The 21,410-nt window shown below is 38.7% G+C and overlaps 1 protein-coding gene across 5 annotated transcripts in view; it reads left to right on the top strand.

The window, feature by feature from the left end:
* adgrb3 (adhesion G protein-coupled receptor B3) overlaps positions 1-21,410 on the top strand; it is a 224,991-nt gene that overhangs the window by 115,951 nt on the left and 87,630 nt on the right. For 3 of the 5 annotated variants that reach the window (XM_088351661.1, XM_088351660.1, XM_088351662.1), the window contains 4 exons: positions 4,944-5,108; positions 7,256-7,357; positions 15,048-15,155; positions 16,422-16,618. In XM_088351661.1, coding sequence (XP_088207787.1) covers positions 4,944-5,108; positions 7,256-7,357; positions 15,048-15,155; positions 16,422-16,618 — 572 coding nt within the window. The remainder of the gene's footprint in view (positions 1-4,943; positions 5,109-7,255; positions 7,358-15,047; positions 15,156-16,421; positions 16,619-21,410) is intronic. The other 2 variants (XM_088351659.1, XM_088351658.1) reach the window with 1 other exon arrangement.

Below are 21,410 nucleotides of genomic sequence, written 5' to 3'. Positions count from 1 at the left end.
GCTAACCTGTTTGACTTTCGGACTTTTTCTCTGAGAGACTAGTCTCAAAAATGAAAGTATATTTTATGTCTGCTCTAACTAAAGAAAATAACAGCCTGGCTTTAGGGGATATGACAATATCAACATGTTTATATTGTAGTACGCTGTTGAGGTCCTTTGGAAAAGGTCCTTTACAGTTTGTTCTGTGGGTTTTCATTATAAAATGTCTCTGAACAGTGAATATTGTCATGACCGGAACTGAATCAGGATCCAATTGCGTAACGTTTACCAAACGTTTTATTGAAAGAAAGAGGAAGGGCCGCGCCAACGATCCGGTGCTCGCTGAAAGCAGAAAGCAAGTCGCTTTCGCAATCTGATTGTGATCCGAATACGGAAGTGGATCTTCCGTAGCGGGCGATGCCGATGTCAGGGACGGAAAAACAGGTCGATAGCCGGGACAGGAGAGCAATAACATAGTTGGGATCAAAAACGGGTCGTAAGCCGGGACGGGAGAGCAGACATGTCCGGGATCAGAACAGGTCGTAGCCGGAGACAAAGCAGGGAGTTTAGGAACGGGCAGGTGGAAAACGGGTGCAATAACGGGACGGGCGGAAGTCAGGGTCAAAAAGGCTTGCTTTGTATCAACAGAAGTTCGCAGACTGACTGACAACAGGAGAGTGACAGGACTGGGTTTGAAATAGGGACAGGGAGCCAATCAGATGGTGCCAAATGAGCGGGCACAGGTGATTCCAATCGGTAATTATGACAAATATAGCTTAGCTTTTTAATGTTTTTTTTGTTGTGACACCTCAACTGGAAACTGTAGTAGAAACTGTGCCCATTATATACGGTTAGCATTTTATCTCCGGACCATTTGTACTCAAGAAAAGAGTCACATCCGGCTCGGTAGCCATAGGTTTCCAACCCCTGTTGTAAAGCAAACCATCGTAAAACGGAGTCACTGTCTCCTAGGGCTGCTTTATAGTCGAATTGCAATTTTGTGGAGCTCATTAAAGACCCTAAAAATGTATCATGGCAACAACATTACACAAATTAGGTTAAAAATAAACATCAACCCCTCAGACGCCTTTAATCATTCTATCTCGAGTTTCGGTTCAATTGCGTGATGGCAGAACAATCGGGCGAGATTCCGAGAAGATGAGAAAAGAAAGAAACGTGCGCTTCCTTGGGCATCAAAAATTGCATCAGGAGATTATGTGAGGGCCGCGGTCTGACGAGACACGGCACTAATCTGACATCTCTCAGCCTGGAACGCATCAATGATGTTGAGGGACGGGGCCCACGTCTAACCCGGAATTCCATGAAAGGGAAACACAATTTCTAACTGGATTGGACAAATCCCATTGATAGAACATACTCTTGGGGATTGCAGCAATTTCCTTCATGTCTTTTATTGGAATAGAAACCAGAGCTAAGGGAATACTGGGCCCATATGTTGTGTTTTATGGACGATAGGGTGCTATAAAGAATCCAAAAATCGCCAGGGGTGCGGCTTATAGTCCAGTGCGCCTTATAAAGTGGAAAATACGGGAAATACAATTAAAAACGCATAATTACAATACAATTTTTCCACCAAGGATTTATGAATAATCAAATTAAATCATGTTTATTTGTACAGCCCTTTATCACGAGGAGTCTCTAGGGGCTGCACAGACCACAGATTATTGCAAACTACTTTTTCTTCTCTCTCTTTCTATTTTTCTCTCTTTTTCTCTTCTCCCTCTCTCTTTTCTCCCTTTCTTTTCCTATTTCTGTTCCTTTTCCATTCCCTCTCTCCCTTTCTCTATTTTTCTCTCTCTTTCTGTTTCTCTATTTGCTTCTTTTTCTTCTCTTCTCGCATTCTTTCTTCTCTTTTCTCTCTTTCCTACTCTTTATCTCCCATTAGCTCTCTCTTTTCTATTTTTTCTGTTTTTCTCCCTTTTCCTCTCGTTTTTTTTTCTGTTTTTCTCAATATCTTCTTTTGTTTTCTTCCTGTTTCTTTCTTGTTTTCTCTCTTACGCGGTTTATCATTTTTCTTCCCACTTCCTTTCTCTGTATCTCTCTTTCTCTCTTTCTCTCTGTTTTTTCCCCTCTCTCTTTTTGTCTCATCGAGTTATTAACTGGTGAAACCAAATTTCATTAATGGCAGGGGTCACCAAACTGCGGCCGGCAGGCCGTTTTTGCCCCACCAACAGATTGAATCCGGCCCGCGAGAGGATGTTGAGAAAAGTATACGAGAAAAACAGGGCACTTCTAGTCACACAACATGTAGTTTTCAATATGGCCACTGGAGGTTGCCAAAGCATGCAAGAAAACAAGTTCTTTGGCACAGGTTTTCAATGCAATAGATTCAATTTCGTGTTTAAAAAAGGTGCATATTACTTTGCTAATACTTAGTTAAAGTTTGCATTTGTAAATGATGATACTTATTTTAATATTTTGGTGTTCTAATAACAGTTGGATATAATGGTCCCTTTAGCAACAAAATGAGAATGAAACTCACCTTGTGAAGGTAAATGCAAACTCAAAAAAATTGATTTGTTTATATTATCTATTTACTCCTGAATTGCAGAGGTATGAGATTTAAGACTTTGTATAGGCTTATAAGAAAAAAAAAATATATTTTTTTTTAACCAATGAGGTGCGTGACTCAAAAAGTTTTATGACCTCTGATTTATGGTCTATAAAATGTTGTTTTTTTAATATTATTTTCTTTTCTATCTTTTTTTTTTGCAACGCTAGCTCCTCCAAAAGTTGTGATTTCATGTGTCTTATAGTCGATTGTGACATATCAATGAAAAATATTTCACAAAATACTATTATTTTGAAGGTGCGCCTAATAATCTGATGTGCTTCATGTCCAATAAAATACAGTAATTAGAAATGATTGCAATACTTGAGGATGGGTGATATTAATGGACATATAATAACAACAAATAACTTCATAATTTACAAAAAAGGGTCTTATACTGGGGTCCCCACCATGGGCGTAACCAGTGCTCAAGGACCCCCAAATTCAACACAAGAGCCCCTCAAAATTCTAGCATTTTAAAACTTTTGCTCCATTGAAGAACAAGGTAGGTTAAATATGGTTAAAAAACCACGAGATAAAAATATACCAAAGTAAAATAAGACATAAATGTGAACAACAAACCGTGGGAAATACCCTTCTGCCTTGAAATGGTTCAATCCATTTGATTCTTAGCACTGCTTCCGCTAGTGGCTTGTGTCACTTGCAGCATAGGGGCGGAGTCTGTGGAGGCTCCGGTGTATTTCGGTGAGAGTATGTTGTGTTTATTTTGGCACCCATCACTTTGTTATCATCAACGTATATTAGTCCTCATTTTAGTTGCATGGAATCAAATGCAAGAATGAGCAGCCTAGCTTAACTGTTGTGTGTGGTCTGTGTTTGTTTATCCTCCCAGCACTAGTGTTTTTAGTAAAAAAGCACCATGTTAAGGTGAGAGTCTGTTGCCCACAGTCACTATAAAGAAATACACAAAACTTACACCGGATTTGACTTTTAGTGAAAACAAAAAATAAAGAATTAACTAGCCAGACACTCTGGGTGCTCGGTACATGGAAAAGTCATTGAAAAGAAAAAAAAAATGAAAAGACCTCGAGAAAAACTAGCAGAAAAGAGTTCGAAAATACATTAAAAAGTAATTGAAGAAAAACATTGAAGTAAAAAACTGGTTGAAAAACTGGTTGAAAAACTGGTTGAGAAGACATTGGAAAGACGTTGAAAAGACGTTGAAAAGACGTTGAAAAGACGTTGAAAAGACGTTGAAAAGACGTTGAAAAGACGTTGAAAAGACGTTAAAAAGGCGTTAAAAAGACATTGAAAATCAGGTTAAAAAGACGTTGAAAAGAAAATTGAAAAGTAATTGAACAAAAACATTGAAAGACGTTGAAAAAAAAATGTTGAAAAAGAACTGGTCAAGAATACATTGAAACAACACAAGACGTTGTATAGACGTTGAGAAGAAATACTGGTTGGAAATACGTTGAAAATACATTGGAATGTCATTGAAAAGTCATTTTCTAAAACTGGTTAAAGGTACTGGTTGAGAGGAGGTTGAAATTACATTGAAAATGAATTGAAATGATTTTACGGTAAAAGTCACAAATAATGCAGTTTTGTCAAATGTCTTCCATTCAGCGCCATTGACGCCCATATAAATCAGGGGTTATGAATGAATTATTGCCCATAATGCCTTTAAATATTTTTCTTATTTTTTTTTGTATTTTAAAAAAACCATGTGACGTTAAGAAAACTTTTTTTAAAAATTGTTAAGAAAGTTTAAAAAAAACTTTAAAAAGTAATTGGAAAGTCATTAAAAACATTAAAAATACATTGAAAAAACTGGTTCATAAGGCCTTCAAAATACACTAAAAAGTCATTGAAAAAAACAAGTTAAAAAGACATTGAAAATACATTGAAAAGTCATTGAATATAAAAATTGAAAGATGTTAAAAAAAGACTGGTTGAAAAAAAAACAGTCAAGAAGACATTGAAACGACATTGAATAGACGTTGAAAAGACATTGTAAAAAAATGGTTGAAAAAACGTGAAAATACGTAATAATGTCAATGAAAATTAATTTAAAAAAAATATTGAAAATATGTTGAAAAACCTCTTTCAAGAAACTGGTTGAGAATATGTTGAATGGACATTGGAAAACAATGGAAACGTCACTAAAAGGTCATTGAAAAAAAACATTGAAAAAAAACTGGTTGACAAGACTTTGAAATTACATTGAAACAATATTAGAAAGATTTTGAAAACATGTTGAGAGGAACCGCGGCATCTTTAAGACGTCTATTAGACATATTTTCAACGTCTAAATAAATCAAGAACTCAACGTCAATGTCTGCTTTTGGGAGGACCGATGCTATTTCGATTTACCCTATTCTGGGGTTGTTATTTTAATTTTTCAATTTGATCCTAATTTCTGTCCCAGCTAACGGGCAATGGAACCTATGGGGACCGTGGAGTGGCTGCTCCAAGTCGTGCGACGGCGGATGGCAAAGACGAACCAGAGTGTGCCAGGGTGCGGCAACGAGCGGGCATCAATGCCACGGAAACAAGGAAGAAGTCCGAAAGTGCAGCGACCAACGATGCCCGGGTGAGGCAAAATCCACTATGCCTCTTTCCTTTTTAGGTCACGCCATCAAATATTAAAGATTCTCATTGAGACAGATAAACGACCAAAAAGTCAGAAGTTCCAGAGTCTGGTTTGATTATGAAGTTGAATTACTCTTAGCATGCTTACTCTGACTTGCCATGCTTATTATTCCCTTTTGCTAAGAGTGTAAGTCAAAAACTGAATATATAAACATGGTGGCGAACAAAATGGTCAGTAACAGAAAAAAACATTTACAATAGCAGAAGAAGCAACATTAGCCAACACACATTTCACTAAACTACTAGCATGCTAACGCTGTCTTACTTTGTTATTCTACTTCTAGAAAAGAGTCTCAGTCAACCACGTAGGGGACTCAAAGAAATACTGAAATGAAGAAATTAAGTTATGTTACAAAATAAACCAATATTATAAGCACAAATTGCAATGAACAACTAGCATGCTAATGCTAAGTTCCCATGCTAGTAACTCACGTTGGCAAAGAGTTTGAGTCAAAAAAACATCATATAAACTTGGTGGTAAACTAACTAAATGCTTAGAAACAGGAAAACCATTCACGTTGCATAAATAAACAAGATTAGCTACACACATTTCAGTAACTAGTAGCATTACTAGCGTGCTAATGCGGTTTTACCTGTTTTTTTTCCTAAGAAAGTTTCTGAGTCAGCAAATGAACCTTAAAAATATGGTTTAACTCATAACTCACTAAATGTTTAAAAGAAGGGAAATAATTTACTTTTGATTAAGAAAGAGTACCTGCGTGAAAGTCTTAATTTACTAGCATGCTAACACTAATCCCGGGGAGGCCGGGAGGGGTTGACGATTGGTGCCATTACTTAACCCAGAGACACGCTCTGCCCCACCCAAAGTAAACTGGATGTAGTAGTGAGGGCAGTCTGAAAAAAAGACAAACAAAAGAAGAAAAAAATAATATTGAAAAACAGAGAAAAATAATAAGAATAATAATAAAGCGAGGAAGAAAAGGCAAATGGCTGGGATAAAAAAACTAAAAAATGAAATGGGGGAAAAAAGAAGGAAACAGCAAGAAAAAAAAGGAAAATTAAAAAGCAAAAACAAACAAAAATGCACTGATCTATTCTTTTAGATTATATATTTAAAAAAAAAGATCACATTTTGGGTTGTTCATTGAGTGTTTTCCACACAAAATGATGTAATTCAAGAATAAATCAAAAATTCTGGTCAGTTATTTGGTACAAAACCACAATTTCAATAGTTTGGAAGCGGAACAGCTTATCTTTATACCAAATTATGATTTTGAGTGTTGTTGCGAATGCTATGACCCCATTTATTTTAAAGTTAAAAAACGATTCCGATGTTCTTTTACACAAAATTAAATTTTTAGTGAATAAAATAAATGAAAAAAAACTAAATTTGTTTTCATAAAAACCTAGTAGCTAGAGTCAAATTGTGAATTAATACAAAAAAACTACAAAAAAACAAACTAAAATATTTAAAGGCATTATGGGCAATAATTCATTCATAACCCCTGATTTCTATGGACGTCAATGGCACTGAATGGAGGAAAAAACTGCATTATTTGTGACTTTTACCATTAAATTATTTTGTTAGAACTTCAGACTTTTCTAGTTGTTACACAATTTCTGTATTTTTAGTTGTGACTATCCTAAAAAATACAACCCAATAAATAATTTGTTTTCCTCAAATTTGGCTATGTATATTCAAAAGATGTGGTTTCTTTAAAAAATGTTGGTAGTGCAGTGGATAGCACATTTGCCTAGCACGCAAAAGGTTCCTGGTTCAAGACTGGGTGGAGATAGATGGGCGCCACCAGGCTGTACTTGCCCAAGACACACCAGAGGAAATGGTACCCCTATGGCCTTAGTGGTTAAGGGATCCAACCAATCTCGTTAAAAAACAAAACGTGATGTAATTCTTGGGACGAGAAGTCGCGGGTTCGATTCCCAGCATCTCCGGGTTAAATGTCGAAGCGTCCTTGGGCAAGACACTATCGGCGTGTGAGTGTGTGTGTGAATGGGTGAGTGTAAAGCGCTTTGGGAGGTCTTCAGTGAGTTGGAAAGCACTAAATAAATGTGTAATTGTGTAATGTGTGTTTGTGTGTGGCTCAATTCTCTGACTTTTCATTTCAGCTCCGTACGAAATTTGTCCCGAGGATTACGCCGTGTCCATGTTGTGGAGACGGACGCCATCGGGGGAACTTGCCTTTAATAGATGCCCCCCTAACGCTACGGGTAAGGACATGTCATTATTTCAGAAGCCTCTCATTTGCTTTTGGATTCAATAATAGCAAAATCTTCATGACACTGAGATGCTACTGTAGTACAAAAAGGCAGGGGGACAAGAACTCTAACCCACTGGTTTTTAGATTAGAATACAGTCTTCGCAGACGGACTGACAACATTGAGTAAAGAGAAAAGATTTGTACTTATTTTGGTGATATGACTTCATACCTGTCAACCTGTACGTTTTTGTTGTACAAAGTTCGTTTATTATGCATTTTAAGGAAATTTGTACAGAAAAACGCAAATTTGTCAATGATGGGTACCATCTGGTATACAACGACTATCACGAAACGGCAAATCGATCAAGTCAAACGGGTTCGCCGCGGTAGCCTCTATCTCGGTATCAGTTTTTATCGTTGCAAACAAAGAGAGCGGTTTGATGTAGTGAAAGGAAGTCCGTCTCTTTTTAGAGAACCGACTTCTTTGACTCAACTCATTAACGGCTCACTTGCTTTGATGCATTATATTACGAATGATTATGTTGTATAAAGACGTTAAGAAAAAAAGGAAATATAAAAGGAGAAAATGAAAAAAGACAGGTTTGTGGTTATCCCTTTAATCGGCCCCAACAATAATTTAATGCAGAAAATGCATTCATAATTTGAATACGAAAATGTATTATTCTACTTAGTTATATTTGCATGTATTTCTTCTTCTACAGTGTACGTCCAAGCTACTTCCTTTTTTAACCTTTTTTTTTTAATAAACCTCATTCATGTCGAGCAATTCAGTATCTCACAACAAAATGTAATTTTAACAATGTATATGATAGAACGAAACTCATGTACAATATAACATGTTAAACTACATAAATCAACACGTTTGAAAAAAATATATGGTGTAAGATAATACGACAGTTTGTGAGGGCATGGAGCCCTGGAGCTCTACAGGTATATGACTTATGTGACTTAAACTGTTTTGTTTCCTTGGTTATCAAGTTTTTGCTTCTCCCTTTAGCATCACTCGGCCCAAATTACCACCATTTGGCCTGATTCTCCCAATACAGCCTCATTCAACTCCAGTAGGCTCCAATCTCCCCTGTTTGGCCCAATTCAGCCCCCCAGACTCCCCCGGGTGGTTTAAGTCGGATCCATCTAGTCTCTGCCCCATTTAGACCCAATAATGCAGTTTTTGGCAGGTGGCTTAAGTCAGTCCCATTTGGTCCAAGTGGGCCTCTTTCTACCTGGGTTAGCCCCATTTAGCACAATTGCCCCTTTATGTCCTCCATTATGTCTCAAGCTGGCCCAGGTGGCTTATGTGCATCTTTTAGGCCCCCAGTCGGCCCCATAAAGCCCCCGTCATCTCCAGTTGGCTCATTCAGTCCAAAGTGTCCCCATTTGGCCGAATTCTACGTCAGGTGGCCTACGTCGGTCCCATTCTACCCCAGTCGGCTCTATTTTGCCCCATACATCCCAGTCAGTCCGAATTACTTCCCATTTGTCCAATTCATGCCCCAGGCTTCTTGAGGTGGGCTTTTTTGTTCCATTTGTCCCGAGTGAGCCTTATTCTAACCCTTCAGCCCGGTTGAGCCCTAATTGCCACGATACGGCTCCATTGTGTCCAAGGAGGCCCCAGTTAGCCACATTTTGTCCCATACAGCCCTAAATTTTGTCCCAGGTTGCCCCAGGCACCCCAGGTTGGTTATTTGGCCGCGGTCAGCCCCGTTTTGCCCCTTACAGCCCCGGTCTGCTCCATTTGTGGTGTCAAGAATAAACTGCACTAAAACCCTTTGAGACTAACGAGGATGAGAAATTAAACAGCACAAAAAAAAATAATTACCGTATTTTCCGCACTACAAGGCGCACCTAAAAGCCTTTATTTTTTTCAAAAGCTGACCAATGCGCCTTATAATACAGCGCGCCTTATATATGGATCAATATTAAGTCACAAAGTCTTGCAACTAAGGCAAGCAGCCGCCGACTAGATTTTCCCCCGAAGGCGAAGTCGTCCGCGGTGTATGCTGGGATTTATATACCGGCGTTTCATTTCCTAACCAATGTGTCAATCATCATTTGAATCAGTCACTATTGGCTAAAGTATTTCGGAGGTAAAGGGGGCGGATCCTTTTTATCATTTACAGGCTCGCATAGGCTAAAGGGGCAAAGCAAAGCCTGCAATTGCCCGAAAAAGATGAATGTGAATCACACGTTGGGTTGCACTACGGCATAGAGAAAATATTTTTTACTATTCTGTATTTGTAAATATTTTACTCTCCTGGATTTACTACACTCACGGTTGTAAGAAGACCATGGTTACGTATCATTATTGAACGTGACGGCTGCAAGAGAACTTGGGTGAGCTATGCGGCTTTATATTTTCCCGGTATCTTGTTTTAGAACGATCTGGATGTTTCTGTGATGAGTCTATTTTTAAACTAAATTCAATTCAAAGTGTTTATTGTCATATGCACAGTAAAGAATCCTGTTTCCCTGCACAATAAAATTCTTACTTTGCTGTCCACACAGTTGCCAGCAAAAAATAAAATGGAAACTAAGAAATGTTTGGCATTTCTTGAATCCCAAGACTTTAACCTTCGGAATGATATTTGGAACAATGCATTTGAGTGATTGGTGACATCGTATAGACACTGTTTCCGTACATCTCTGAGACACGCATTTGCTTTTTTGCAAGCTTTCGGAATGTTAAGGAGGTAATAAGTTTGACTGAACTATCTGACTGTTTTGTCCACGTTGCCATTGTAGCGCCTTATAATCCGGTGCGCCTTATGTATGGAAAAGATAGGACCAAAAGCTATTTTTTGGGGGTGCGCCCTATGACCCGGTGCGCCTTATAGTGCGGAAAATACGGTACATATGGGGGGGGATGAAGCCGGGCATGTGGGGGAGCTTAGCGTGGGGGTGTGATAGAAGAATGAGGGGAATCGGGGGTAGCGGGTGCTTACTCTGGCTCCATCACAGTCATCATCAAGGTCATCATCAAGGTCTTGGCAGAAACAGTGGCGAGGCAACGGCGTCTGCGCCTCACCCGTCACCGCTGACAACCGCCACTAGGGGCCAAAAGATGGGGTCACCCCTTGTGGGCGGGGGTCAAATTGGGACTGTCCAGAGGGGACAGGTGGACAACAGCGCCTGATTTTTTTTTTCCGAACAAGCAACACAACGGGATCAGCTTCCGCAGAAGATTCGAGTGGATCGCGTCAGACAGCAGTAGCTTTATTTATTTTTTTAACTCTGAAAAGCCGACCTCTGCCAGGAAATGAGGCGGGAACAAAATTGTGAGACACGAACATGTTTGTTTTTCTGTTTGATTTTTCATATTGTCGGTTTTGACACTCCTTTTTTGATGATAGCAATGCAGCTGACAAGTAAAGCTACAGGAAACTGAAGGATTTCTGACTTGTTGGCGTCCGTTTGGATGTCTAGCACAACATCAACAAAAATTTCATGCCGTCTGTTTGTCAGACGTTTATTCGACCTGTCACATATCTACACTTTCTGTTTGGGTTTATTTTGTTTGTGTTTACAACAAAAACCTCATCGGTCAAATCAGGGAAATGGAGAACCCCCATTGGTCTCAAATTAAGCTCATATGGGCCCAGGTTGCCCCTCTCTTCATTAGTCTGCCCCTTGTGGCCTGACTCAGCCCCATTTGGCCCCTGTCTGCTCCATATGACATAATTTGGTCCCAATCTACACCATGTGCCCCCAGTGAGCCCAATTTGGTCCTATTCTGCTACAGTAGGCCGCAGTTTACCCGAGTCAGCCCACTTAGCCCTTGTCAGCCCCAAGCTGCCCCAGGTGGAGTAAGTCAGTTCCAGTTGGCCCTATTCTGCCCCAAAAGGCCCCAGTCTGCCCAATCATCCCAACTTGGCCATGTTCGGACCCATTTTGTCCCAGTCAGCTCTATTGAGCTCCAGTCATTCCCATTTGACCCTAGTCGGCCCCATTTGGTCCCTTTCTAACCGGTGTGGTACCAACCAGCTACATTAGGCTCCTGTCACCCCCATTCTGCTCTGTTGGCCCCATTCAGCCTCAGTTGGCCTCATTTGGGACCAGAATGCTCCCCTTCAGCCCAAGGTGGGCCTGTTTATCCCCATCTTGCCCCAGTCTACCCCATTGGACCCCAGTCTGCCCCAAGTAGCATTAGTCAGGCCCATTAGGCCCCAGTCGGCCCCAATAAGACCAATACGCCTCATTGGGCCCCATATTGCCCCAAAAACCTAAATCCCTCCCATTTTGCTTAAGTCTGCCCCAATCTGCTCCAGTCTTCATTCGTTTGGCCCCATTCATCCCCATCCACCTTCAACTGGTCCAATTTGGCCTCATTTGCTTTGAGTCAACTAACATCGCCCCATTTGGCCTCATTCTGCCCCAGTCTGCCCCATTTGTCTCCAGTGGGCCTCGGTTTGCCTCAATCCGCCAATTTGGCCCATATTTGCCCCAGTCAGCCATAATTAAAACTGTTTCAATGTAAGAATTAAATGTTCTTGTAATCCCACTTGAATCCATTTTTGATTGATTTTGCAGCTAAGGACTTTTTGTTCAAACGAACTCAATCACACTAATAAAAAAAAACAACTCAGAGTGTTACTTAGCAAGCTCTCAGGCTTACCAGTCTTTTTTCGTCTTTTTTTTCAAATATTTCGTTTCCGCTTGACTATCATTTTCCCTTATTTGCATAAAGTCGTATATTTTTCCTGACATGGGGATAATCTACTTTTTCGTGTATATTTTTGGATGACAAAAGGCAGGTCAAATTTCTTTCAATTTCTCTCTCTCTTGAACCCTCAATTAAGTAAGATGTCACATAAAATGAGAAAGCAATTACGACGACACGACTTCCAGATGCTTAGACACTGAAAAGCTCTCATGTAAAAAAAGGAAAGACTTGAGTATTTTAACATTAACCATCACAAATTATGTACGTCGATTACAATATACAGAACATGACTGAGAAGTGCAACAACTCATCGATCAATCAATCGACAAGCGATCGATTATTAAATGAACTAACCATTAATGAAATTCATGTATTTTGGAGAACTAATTTTTACATAATAAATGTTTACTTTCGTTTGGGTAAAAAAACAAACTGTTTTAGAATTCAGAGTTAAAAATAAAAAGTCTTGGTTTATCGGAATAATCGACAACCAATCGATTATCAAATGAATTAATTCATAATGATGTTATGTGCATGGTTCATTTGAAAAAAAATAATTTGCAGAATACAGAGTTTAAAGCAAAACATCTTACTTGTTGTGATGAATCGACCACCACTAATTGATTAATTCGATTAATTTCTTAGCACTAAAGCAAAATGCCTCAAACGTGTGCAGAAGGACGAAAAATACAGTTTGAGCTGTGAGTCCATCGAGCTCATGATAATTAATTAAGCTTTTGAAAATGACTATTTGATCAATTAATTTGATGAATTGCCAAACCCTAACCCAAATGACTCCATTTTGTGCTGAAGGACAAATAAGGAAAAAAATAGATCCGTGATAATAGCTTGGTTTCCTCTTCCACTTAATTTCACGACAATTTACGATATCTCAAACATCCATCCATTTTCTTCCACTTTTCCGGCATCGGGTTGCGAGGCAGCAGCCTTATAAGGGAGGCCCAGACCTCCCTATCCCAAGCCACTTCATCCAGCTCCCCCAGCGAGATCCCGAGGCATTCTCAGGCCAACCTAGAGACATAGTGTCTCCAGCGTGTCCTGGGACATTCCTGGAACACCTCCCAAGGGTGGCATCCTTAACAGATGCCCGAGCCACCTCAATGCGGAGAACTAGTGCCTCTACACAGAGTCCCTCCCGAATGTCTGAGCTTCTCACCCTATCTCTAAGGGAGAGCCCAGCCACCCTGGAAACTCATTACAGCCACTTGTATCTACGATTTTACACAAGATAAATTAGTCGATGAATTCGATTAATTACCCAGGCAAAAGTCAAATGTGTCCAACTTGTTAAGAAGGACAACAAAGGAAATAAATGGAGCTGTGATAGTATCCAGGTTCCTTCGTACTTAAATAAATTGAAGCTGGAGTAACTAGTTTCTCATAATGTCTAGCTAATAACAGCAATTACAGTATTTTCCGCACTATAGGGCGCACCGGGTTATAGGGCCACCCCCAAAAAATAGTTTTTGGTCCTATATCTTCCATACATAAGGCGCACCGGATTATAAGGCGCTACAATGGGAACGTCGACAAAACAGTCAGATAATTCAGTCAAACTTATTACCCCCTTAACATTCAGAAAGCTTGCAAAGAAGCAAATACGTGTCTAGAACACGTGCGGATGCGGTGTCCGTCACTCAAATGCATTGTTCCAAATATCATTCGGAAGGTTAAAGTCTTGGGATTCAAGAAATGCCAACCATTCCTTAGTTTCTATTTTCTTTTTCGCTCGCAACTTTGCTGTGCATATGACAATAAACACTTGGAATTGAGTTTAATTTAAAAAAAGACCCATCACAGAAACATCGATATCACTCTGAAACAAGATACTGGGAAAATATATAGCCGGAGTAGCTCACCGAAGTCGTTGTGTTCAATAATAATGTGCAACCATGGTCCTCTTGTATCCGTGAGTGTAGTAAATCCAGGAGAGTAAAATATTTACAAATACAGTACAGAATAGTAAAATACCGTTTTCTCTATGCCGTCAACCCAACATGCTATTCACATTCATCTTTTTCGGCCAATTGCAGGCTTTGTTTTGCCCCTTTAGCCTATGCCAGCCTGCAAATGATAAAAAGGATCCGCCCTCTTTACCTCCGAATAACTTTAGCCAATAGTGATCAATTCAACTGATCATTGACACATCTTTTTCGACCATTTGCAGGGTTTGTTTTGCCCCTTTAGCCTATGCGAGCCTCTAAATGATAAAAAGGATCCGCCCCCTTTACCTCCGAATAACTTTAGCCAATAGTGATGGATTCAAATGATGATTGACACATTGGCTAGCCAATGAAACGCCGGTATATAAATCCCAGCATACACCGCGGACTACTTCGCGTTTGGGGGAAAATCTAGTCTGCGGCGTCTTGCATTAGTTGCAAGACTTTGCGACTTAATATTGATCCATATATAAGGCGCACTGTATTATAAGGCGCATGGTCAGCTTTTGAAAAAAATTAAGACTTTTAGGTGCGCCTTACAGTGCGGAAAATACGGTAGACTACGAAAATGAGTATTTCGTTACGATTTTTTGTGAATCGTTTCTCAGTCTGAGGCTTTCAGAGGGCAACTTCAACTTAAATTGACAAAAATATTCAACCAAAATACAGTTTTTTCCAATTGCTGCTGTGATCGCGGAATGCTAACAACCCCAGTTCCAAAATTAACCGTATAAAATACGATATCTCCCCCCCCAATTCACTCGATCCCGTTTTAATAACGCTCGAATAAACCTATCCCATCTTCATACGTCCGGTTAATACCGCAAGACGTCCTGCATACATTACAAATCAAGCGAAATAGAGTTTTACCGCCGATACGTGCATAATTGAATCCCGCATCAAATTTTGATAACGAGCGATGAGCCGTACAACCGGACAAAAGAGGGATCCTTAAATATCTCATGAAAAGAACTCACTATCCTCTGCTTTTTTTCCCCTTTCTTTCATTTCCTGTTCCTTCAATTCTCTCCTAATCCCTCCTTTTTGTCTGGCAGGCACGACGAGTCGGCGCTGCTCATTGGACCATCGCGGCATGGCCTTCTGGGAGCAGCCCAGCTACGCCCGATGCATAACAAACGAATTCCGCTACTTGCAGCAATCAGTAGGTGCAACGTCAGCTCTCCTTCCCCGCATCGTCTTTTCACGATACATCAAATCGTAACCGCCTTTCTCGCCACCAATCATCTGCTCTCGTCAGACCGCGGACAGGAGAGGGAACGTTTGGTTGTTCGGTTAATTGTGGTTTTGGCACACCTCATTTGTGTTGGGTTGATGAATCATCCGGGGATGTAAATGGAGGAAATACGATGATGGAAAACAAAGCACCTGTAGAAGAGCGCCATGTCGTACAAACTCTAGGGAAATCTCTTAGTTACTGAATCGAAAACTTTGAAACATGATATCAAAAATTGATTATTACCCACTTACATTAATTTCATTTTAAAATAAAGGTCAGTTTTTTTTGCCCCTACTCTTTTTGTTTTGATTAAGAGGGCAATTTTTTAACATTTTTGCTTCAATATACTTTTAACCAAAGTCACCCGATTTGCTATATTTTTCAAGATAAGTCTTCAATTTTTAAAAAATCTTTTTTAAGTCTTATTTTTCAAATGTTTCTAATTTTATCATAATTTTTAATTCAATTATTTTATTTCAATTAGTTTTGATTTTATACCGATCACACAAAACTATTTTTTGTATATTTTATGTTTTCCTATTTTTTTTTTGTTTTCTTTTGTTTTTTGTTTCATTTTATTTGGTTTGATTTTACGTTGATCTGGTCTCATTCTATTGTTGTTTGTTTTTAATTAATTTGATTGTTCAATTTAATATTGTTTCATCCCTACTTTTTGTTTGCTTTTTTTAAATTTTACTTTTGTTGTTTTTTTCCCTCTTATTTCATCTTTTTTTTTTTGTTTATTTTATCTTTTTTTGCGATTTCACAGAAAAGGTTAAATTATGTAAAGAAAAGCCTTACTTTCACGATTCTAAGATGGTTCATTTGCAACCTTGAATATTCAAAACATTGTACAGTATATGAAAAATAATTTGGGGAAAAAATAATGTAAAAAATGAATATAAGCTGTGGTGGGCCACAAACGACACTTAAACCCTAGCTTGGACAACCTACCTTGAAACAGTACATTTACCATATATTTCTACAGCATTCATCAGATTTTTTGGACTGCGTTTTACAAAGTTTAAGTTTCACTTTTTTATTTAAAATGTGGCTCCCTTGGCTCATCTTGTATTGCACGAGGCACTGGAGCCTGCCTGAAACAAAATTAAGTTTCATACCATAAGTACACTTAATTTTGAAAATGTGAAGGATGGCGATGCCCCAAGTCCTTGTCCTCTCCTGTTTTTGGAGGTCCAGGGCCACCTGGCGAAGGGCCAAAGGATGCTGGCGGGGGACGGGATGTCCCAGGTGACCAAAAACCTTCTAGACCTGACCCAGAGGAAAAACTTCTACGCCGGAGACCTGCTCTCTTCCGTGGAGATCCTACGAAATGTCACCGAGACCTTCAAAAGGGCCAGCTACGAACCCTCCTCCGATGACGTGCAGGTAAATGTCGTGTGATAAAAGCGTGTGTGTGATTTTCAAAGCTTTATTCAAAATCATTTTTAATGTACGGTGTTTTTTTTCTTTAATCAATTAGTTGAAAAGAAAGAATCAAGTTAAATGTTTGTTTTCTTGAGAGAGAGAGAGCAATTATTTTCCTTTTTTTTATATAGTTGCGAAATATTTAAGGTAAAATGTATATATGTATTTTAAAGTGTTTTTATAATTCTATGTAATTTCTTTTACTTTTGAATTGGAGTCACCTCGCATGACTCACATTTTCTCCTGCTCTTAGCAATAGTCAACCTGGAATAATGGATCACAGCAAAATGCTGCCCTTTGGTTTAGGCAGGCCACAATTGATCACTTCAGCCTACTGAACTATGAAAAATATTTGCTCTGCTGGGCCCTGCTGTCAGCAATAGGCTGGGGATAAAAGATCGCGGCCACAACCATGCATTTCAGTGTAAGTGCGCCAAAACTGCAGTAATATACAATTGTGTATAATGGATCGCGCAGCACGAGTGCAGTTCACTGTTTGATGAACAATTTGGCAAAAAAGAACCACCAGAGCCAACATAAATGTGTTCTGTCGGTCCCTACTTGCAGCAAAATGGAATCAGGGATAACGGATTATGGCCACATGAGTGCAATTCACTTTTTGGTAGACAGGATGGCAAAAATTAAAACCGATCCAGACAAAAATGCGCTTTTCCAGTCCCCGCTTGCAGTAATATGCAATCTGGGATAACGGATTATGGCCACACGAGTGTAGTTCACTTTTTGGTGGGCAGGACGGCCAGAAAAAGCCACCAAGCCTGACAAAAATGCAATCTACCAGCCCATTGACAGATATGTGCAATCAGGGATATTGGATTGTGGCAGGTGCAGTTTACTTTTTAGACAACAGAACAGCAAAACAGAGCCGCCAGGGCTGACAAGATGCGCTCTGATTGTCCCTAATTGCAACAAAATGTGATCGGGGATAATGATTTGTAACTTTTTTCTTTCCAAACTAAGGCCACAAAGTACGAAGAGGGAAGTAGCGAGGGGATAACAGATAACTTCTGCAAGCCAGTTAGCCTAGAAGCTAAATGCTAGCTTGTACCAAACTCGGGGAAACACAAAGCAAACAGATGAGGGAGCATTGATCATTTACTTTAGCTATAACCAGGGTTACTACAGCTTAAGGCAAGTTAAATTTAAATACTTCTTTAGTACATTTTTAAGTCGACAAAAAACACACAGTTGAAAAAAACAAACAAACGAAAAAAAACCACAAATATTTCTTGAACACAGTACATGGAACAGCTTTTAGCCATGGGCAAAACTGTTCAGTTCTTATTAGAAGTCTCATTTCCGGGCAAAGTCCAATGTAAATGACTCTGTCCAAAGTGGCTATGAGTATTGAGGGTAGACCTAATACCTGAAAGGCCCGACTGAAACCACATCACCGTTTTGATAGTTCCGTTACTGTCGTCACGCGATGTTGACACCAGTAAATCAGTGAATTGTTAAAAAAAAAACTATCAGTAAATGTTACAAACTGTTTTTTGTTCTAGCAAATACTGACCTTATAACGGTGTTCACATTTTCAATACATTAAATGCCAATTGAGGGTTTCTTTTTAGGACAATAAATTAAATGCCTGAAACTCAATGTGCTTCACACTTCACTCATTCACACACACACCGATAGCAGTGTCAGCCATCCAAGGCAACTACCTGCTTATCCGGGGCATTAGGGATTGAGTGTCTTGCCCCAGGACACTTCGACATATAACACGAAGGACCTGCAACCTCTTGATCCCAAGCCGAGCGCTTTTCCTCCTGAGCAACATGAGTTTAAAAACAGAAAGCGATCTCCATCCTTTGCTGAAGTCGTCACGAATGACGTAAATATATGGCAGCAAACAATCGGTCGGCTTTATGATATTAAGGAGTCTCCTTCACTTTCGGGCCTAAGCCGTTTTCATCTCATCATGTCGAACTGGCCTTGGTCCTGATCCTCTTTATGTCAATGATGGAGATTACAGCTAAAGCTCCACCTCCGTCTTCAAGAAGATCATTGACGTCCTCCGCGAACGTGGCGCGTTCAAAGACATCCTTGTCATCGTTCAACGCAAAACTCTGTCAAATATTTGACAAAAGCTTGTTTTATATTTAGAACTTAGTGGAAACTAGCTGCATAGGCAAGCGTTCAAAAACTTGCTAGCTGCATCTGTAGGTTTTTAGTTATCCAGCTAGCAAGATCAATAAATAAATAATTATATGTTTTAGGATTATGATTATTGTTGCTTCTTTACTAATAATATATATTATTGTTTTTCTTGGCAAGATGATCAACATAAGACTTCTGCTTGTATCAAAGATATACGTTTCTAGTTTTACCAATGATTAAAAACGGTTTAAAACATATTGTGACATTTGAAAAATAACACTTAAACGGGGTAAACATTTTCTTCTATGTGTTTATTTCATTTTATTTTATTCCATTTTATTTATCTAATGGATTTATTTCTTTGCATATATTGTCTTTGCATTTGCACAATGAGATTACAAAAAAAGACTGAGTAAGCATTTTATGTTTTTACTTTTTATGATATTCTTTTGTAATTTTTTAGTCTAGTTATTTATATTTTCTGGTGTACATTTAAATAAAATGACAAAATAAAGATTGAACTTTTTTATTTTATTAATTTTTATTAAATTTATCAAATTTATTTGAACTGAACATGTCTATTCATTTAGATGTTTGTTTTAAAATCAAATGAAATAACAAAATAAAGGCTTCTAATTTTATTTTAATTTTTGATTATTATTATTATTTTTTTCTAAACATGTTTTAATGTATGTGAATGTGTCTATTTTTCTTTTTTTGTCCTAAATTATATCCACATTTCATTTTAGTTATCATTATTTCTAGTGTAATTATTTGTTTTTGTTTGCTTTACACTTAAATGACATAACAAGGCTGAGCAAGCGTTTCCATTTTTTTAATTTTTATTTCATTTATTTACAATTATTTTTATTATGTCAATTTTATTTCATCTTTTAATAATATATTGTTTAATTGGTTTTGATTGCAGTTATTATACTCGTGATTTTCGGGGAGTTATCTTCAATATATGACAAGGACAAATAAAGGGTAGTTATGAATCTTTTTTTTGAGACATGTCATTTCCTAATAAAAGGGAAAAAATGACTAAATTAAAAAATATATAATAATAATCTCAACATTCATTTATTGACTTTGATATCCATATGAAATATTCTCATTCTATATTGACAGCCGACATTCAGTCCATTCAGCTATTTTTTTGCACCATTAAGAATCCACCAGATGAAAAAAAAACATTGTGTCTGCAGTTATTACCTGAGCTCTTTGGAGAGCCAACTCCCGCCAGCCCCCTTGGACAAGTCTCTGCAATAATGCAGTGTTAACGTGTGCACATTACCACCAGAGGGAGCATAAGCATTCAAGTAGAAAACAAGATAGCCTGTGTCAAGAGAGGGGAGAGAGGGGGGTGTACTGGGGGCAAAAAGAGAGAGAGAGGAGAGCCCCCTAGGCACACTGCAGGACCAGAAGAAATAACAAGACTAAGGATCAGATGGAGGTCCTATTACCACTTCGGGGTGTGCACCCGAGAGCAACAACACAATACGCACAGCTGCTCAAACATTCCCTTTCATATCCCGCGTCCACTCCCAATACCCCCACCCCACCATTGCAGCTGCTGCACATTTCCCTACCGGCGCTCGATAGCTTTGCTGCAAGCTGCAGCGTTGCGTTCAAGGACAATCGGTGTTTCGACAACACAAACACGATAAGCTCACTTAACCCTCATCTTGTGTTAGAGACACCACGACCGGTTTTGGATTTCAAACGCAAACCAAAAACACATTTGTTTATTGCATTAATGTTTCTTTATAAAAAGCCATTCGAGAGGTGAAATATACTTGCTCTCACATAATACATCATCCTCTCACACATGCACAACTATTCACAATCCTATCCATGTACGAAACATACTATGTTCTCTCACACATACTAGTATTTTCTCATACAAACACTACTATGCTTTCACACACACATGCGGATAAATTATCACACACACACGCACAAGTAATGTGAGAGAGCATTTAACATAATACTCTCACACATGCACAACTATATTGACACGGACACAATCATACCCATGCACAAAACCTACTATACTCTCTCACGCACCATTATAATCTCATGCACATTCTAATATACTCTCTCACACATACTGCTATACTCTCATACGCACACAACTATGCTTTTACAAACACACACACATACAGGTATATGTGAGAGACAATTTAACATCATACTCTCATACATGCAAAATTTTACTTAGACAGGCACAAGCATTCCCATGCATAAAACCTACTATACTCTATCTCGCATACCATTATAATCTCATAGACCTACTACTATATTCTCTCACACATATTTCTATACTCTCATACACATACTACTATGCTTTCACACACTCACACGCACAGGTAATGTGAGAGAGCTTTTAACATCATACTCTCACACATGCATAACTATATTTACAAAGACAAAATCATACCCATGCACAAAACCTACTATACTCTCTCACATACCATTATAATCTCACACACATACCACTATACTCTCTCACACATACTACTATACTCTCATATGCACACTAATATGCTTTTACACACACAGACTACTACTGCTAAACTATCAAACACACACTGATTTGTGTGAGAGATACAAATACACTGCTATACTCTTA

Source organism: Urocampus carinirostris, chromosome 13, assembly GCF_059441175.1.
Source record: "Urocampus carinirostris isolate Australia breed hairy pipefish chromosome 13, RoL_Ucar_1.0, whole genome shotgun sequence".
Classification (NCBI taxonomy): Eukaryota; Metazoa; Chordata; class Actinopteri; order Syngnathiformes; family Syngnathidae; genus Urocampus; species Urocampus carinirostris.
Note: the sequence above shows the minus strand (reverse complement) of the source record. Positions and strands in the feature narration are given on the sequence as shown.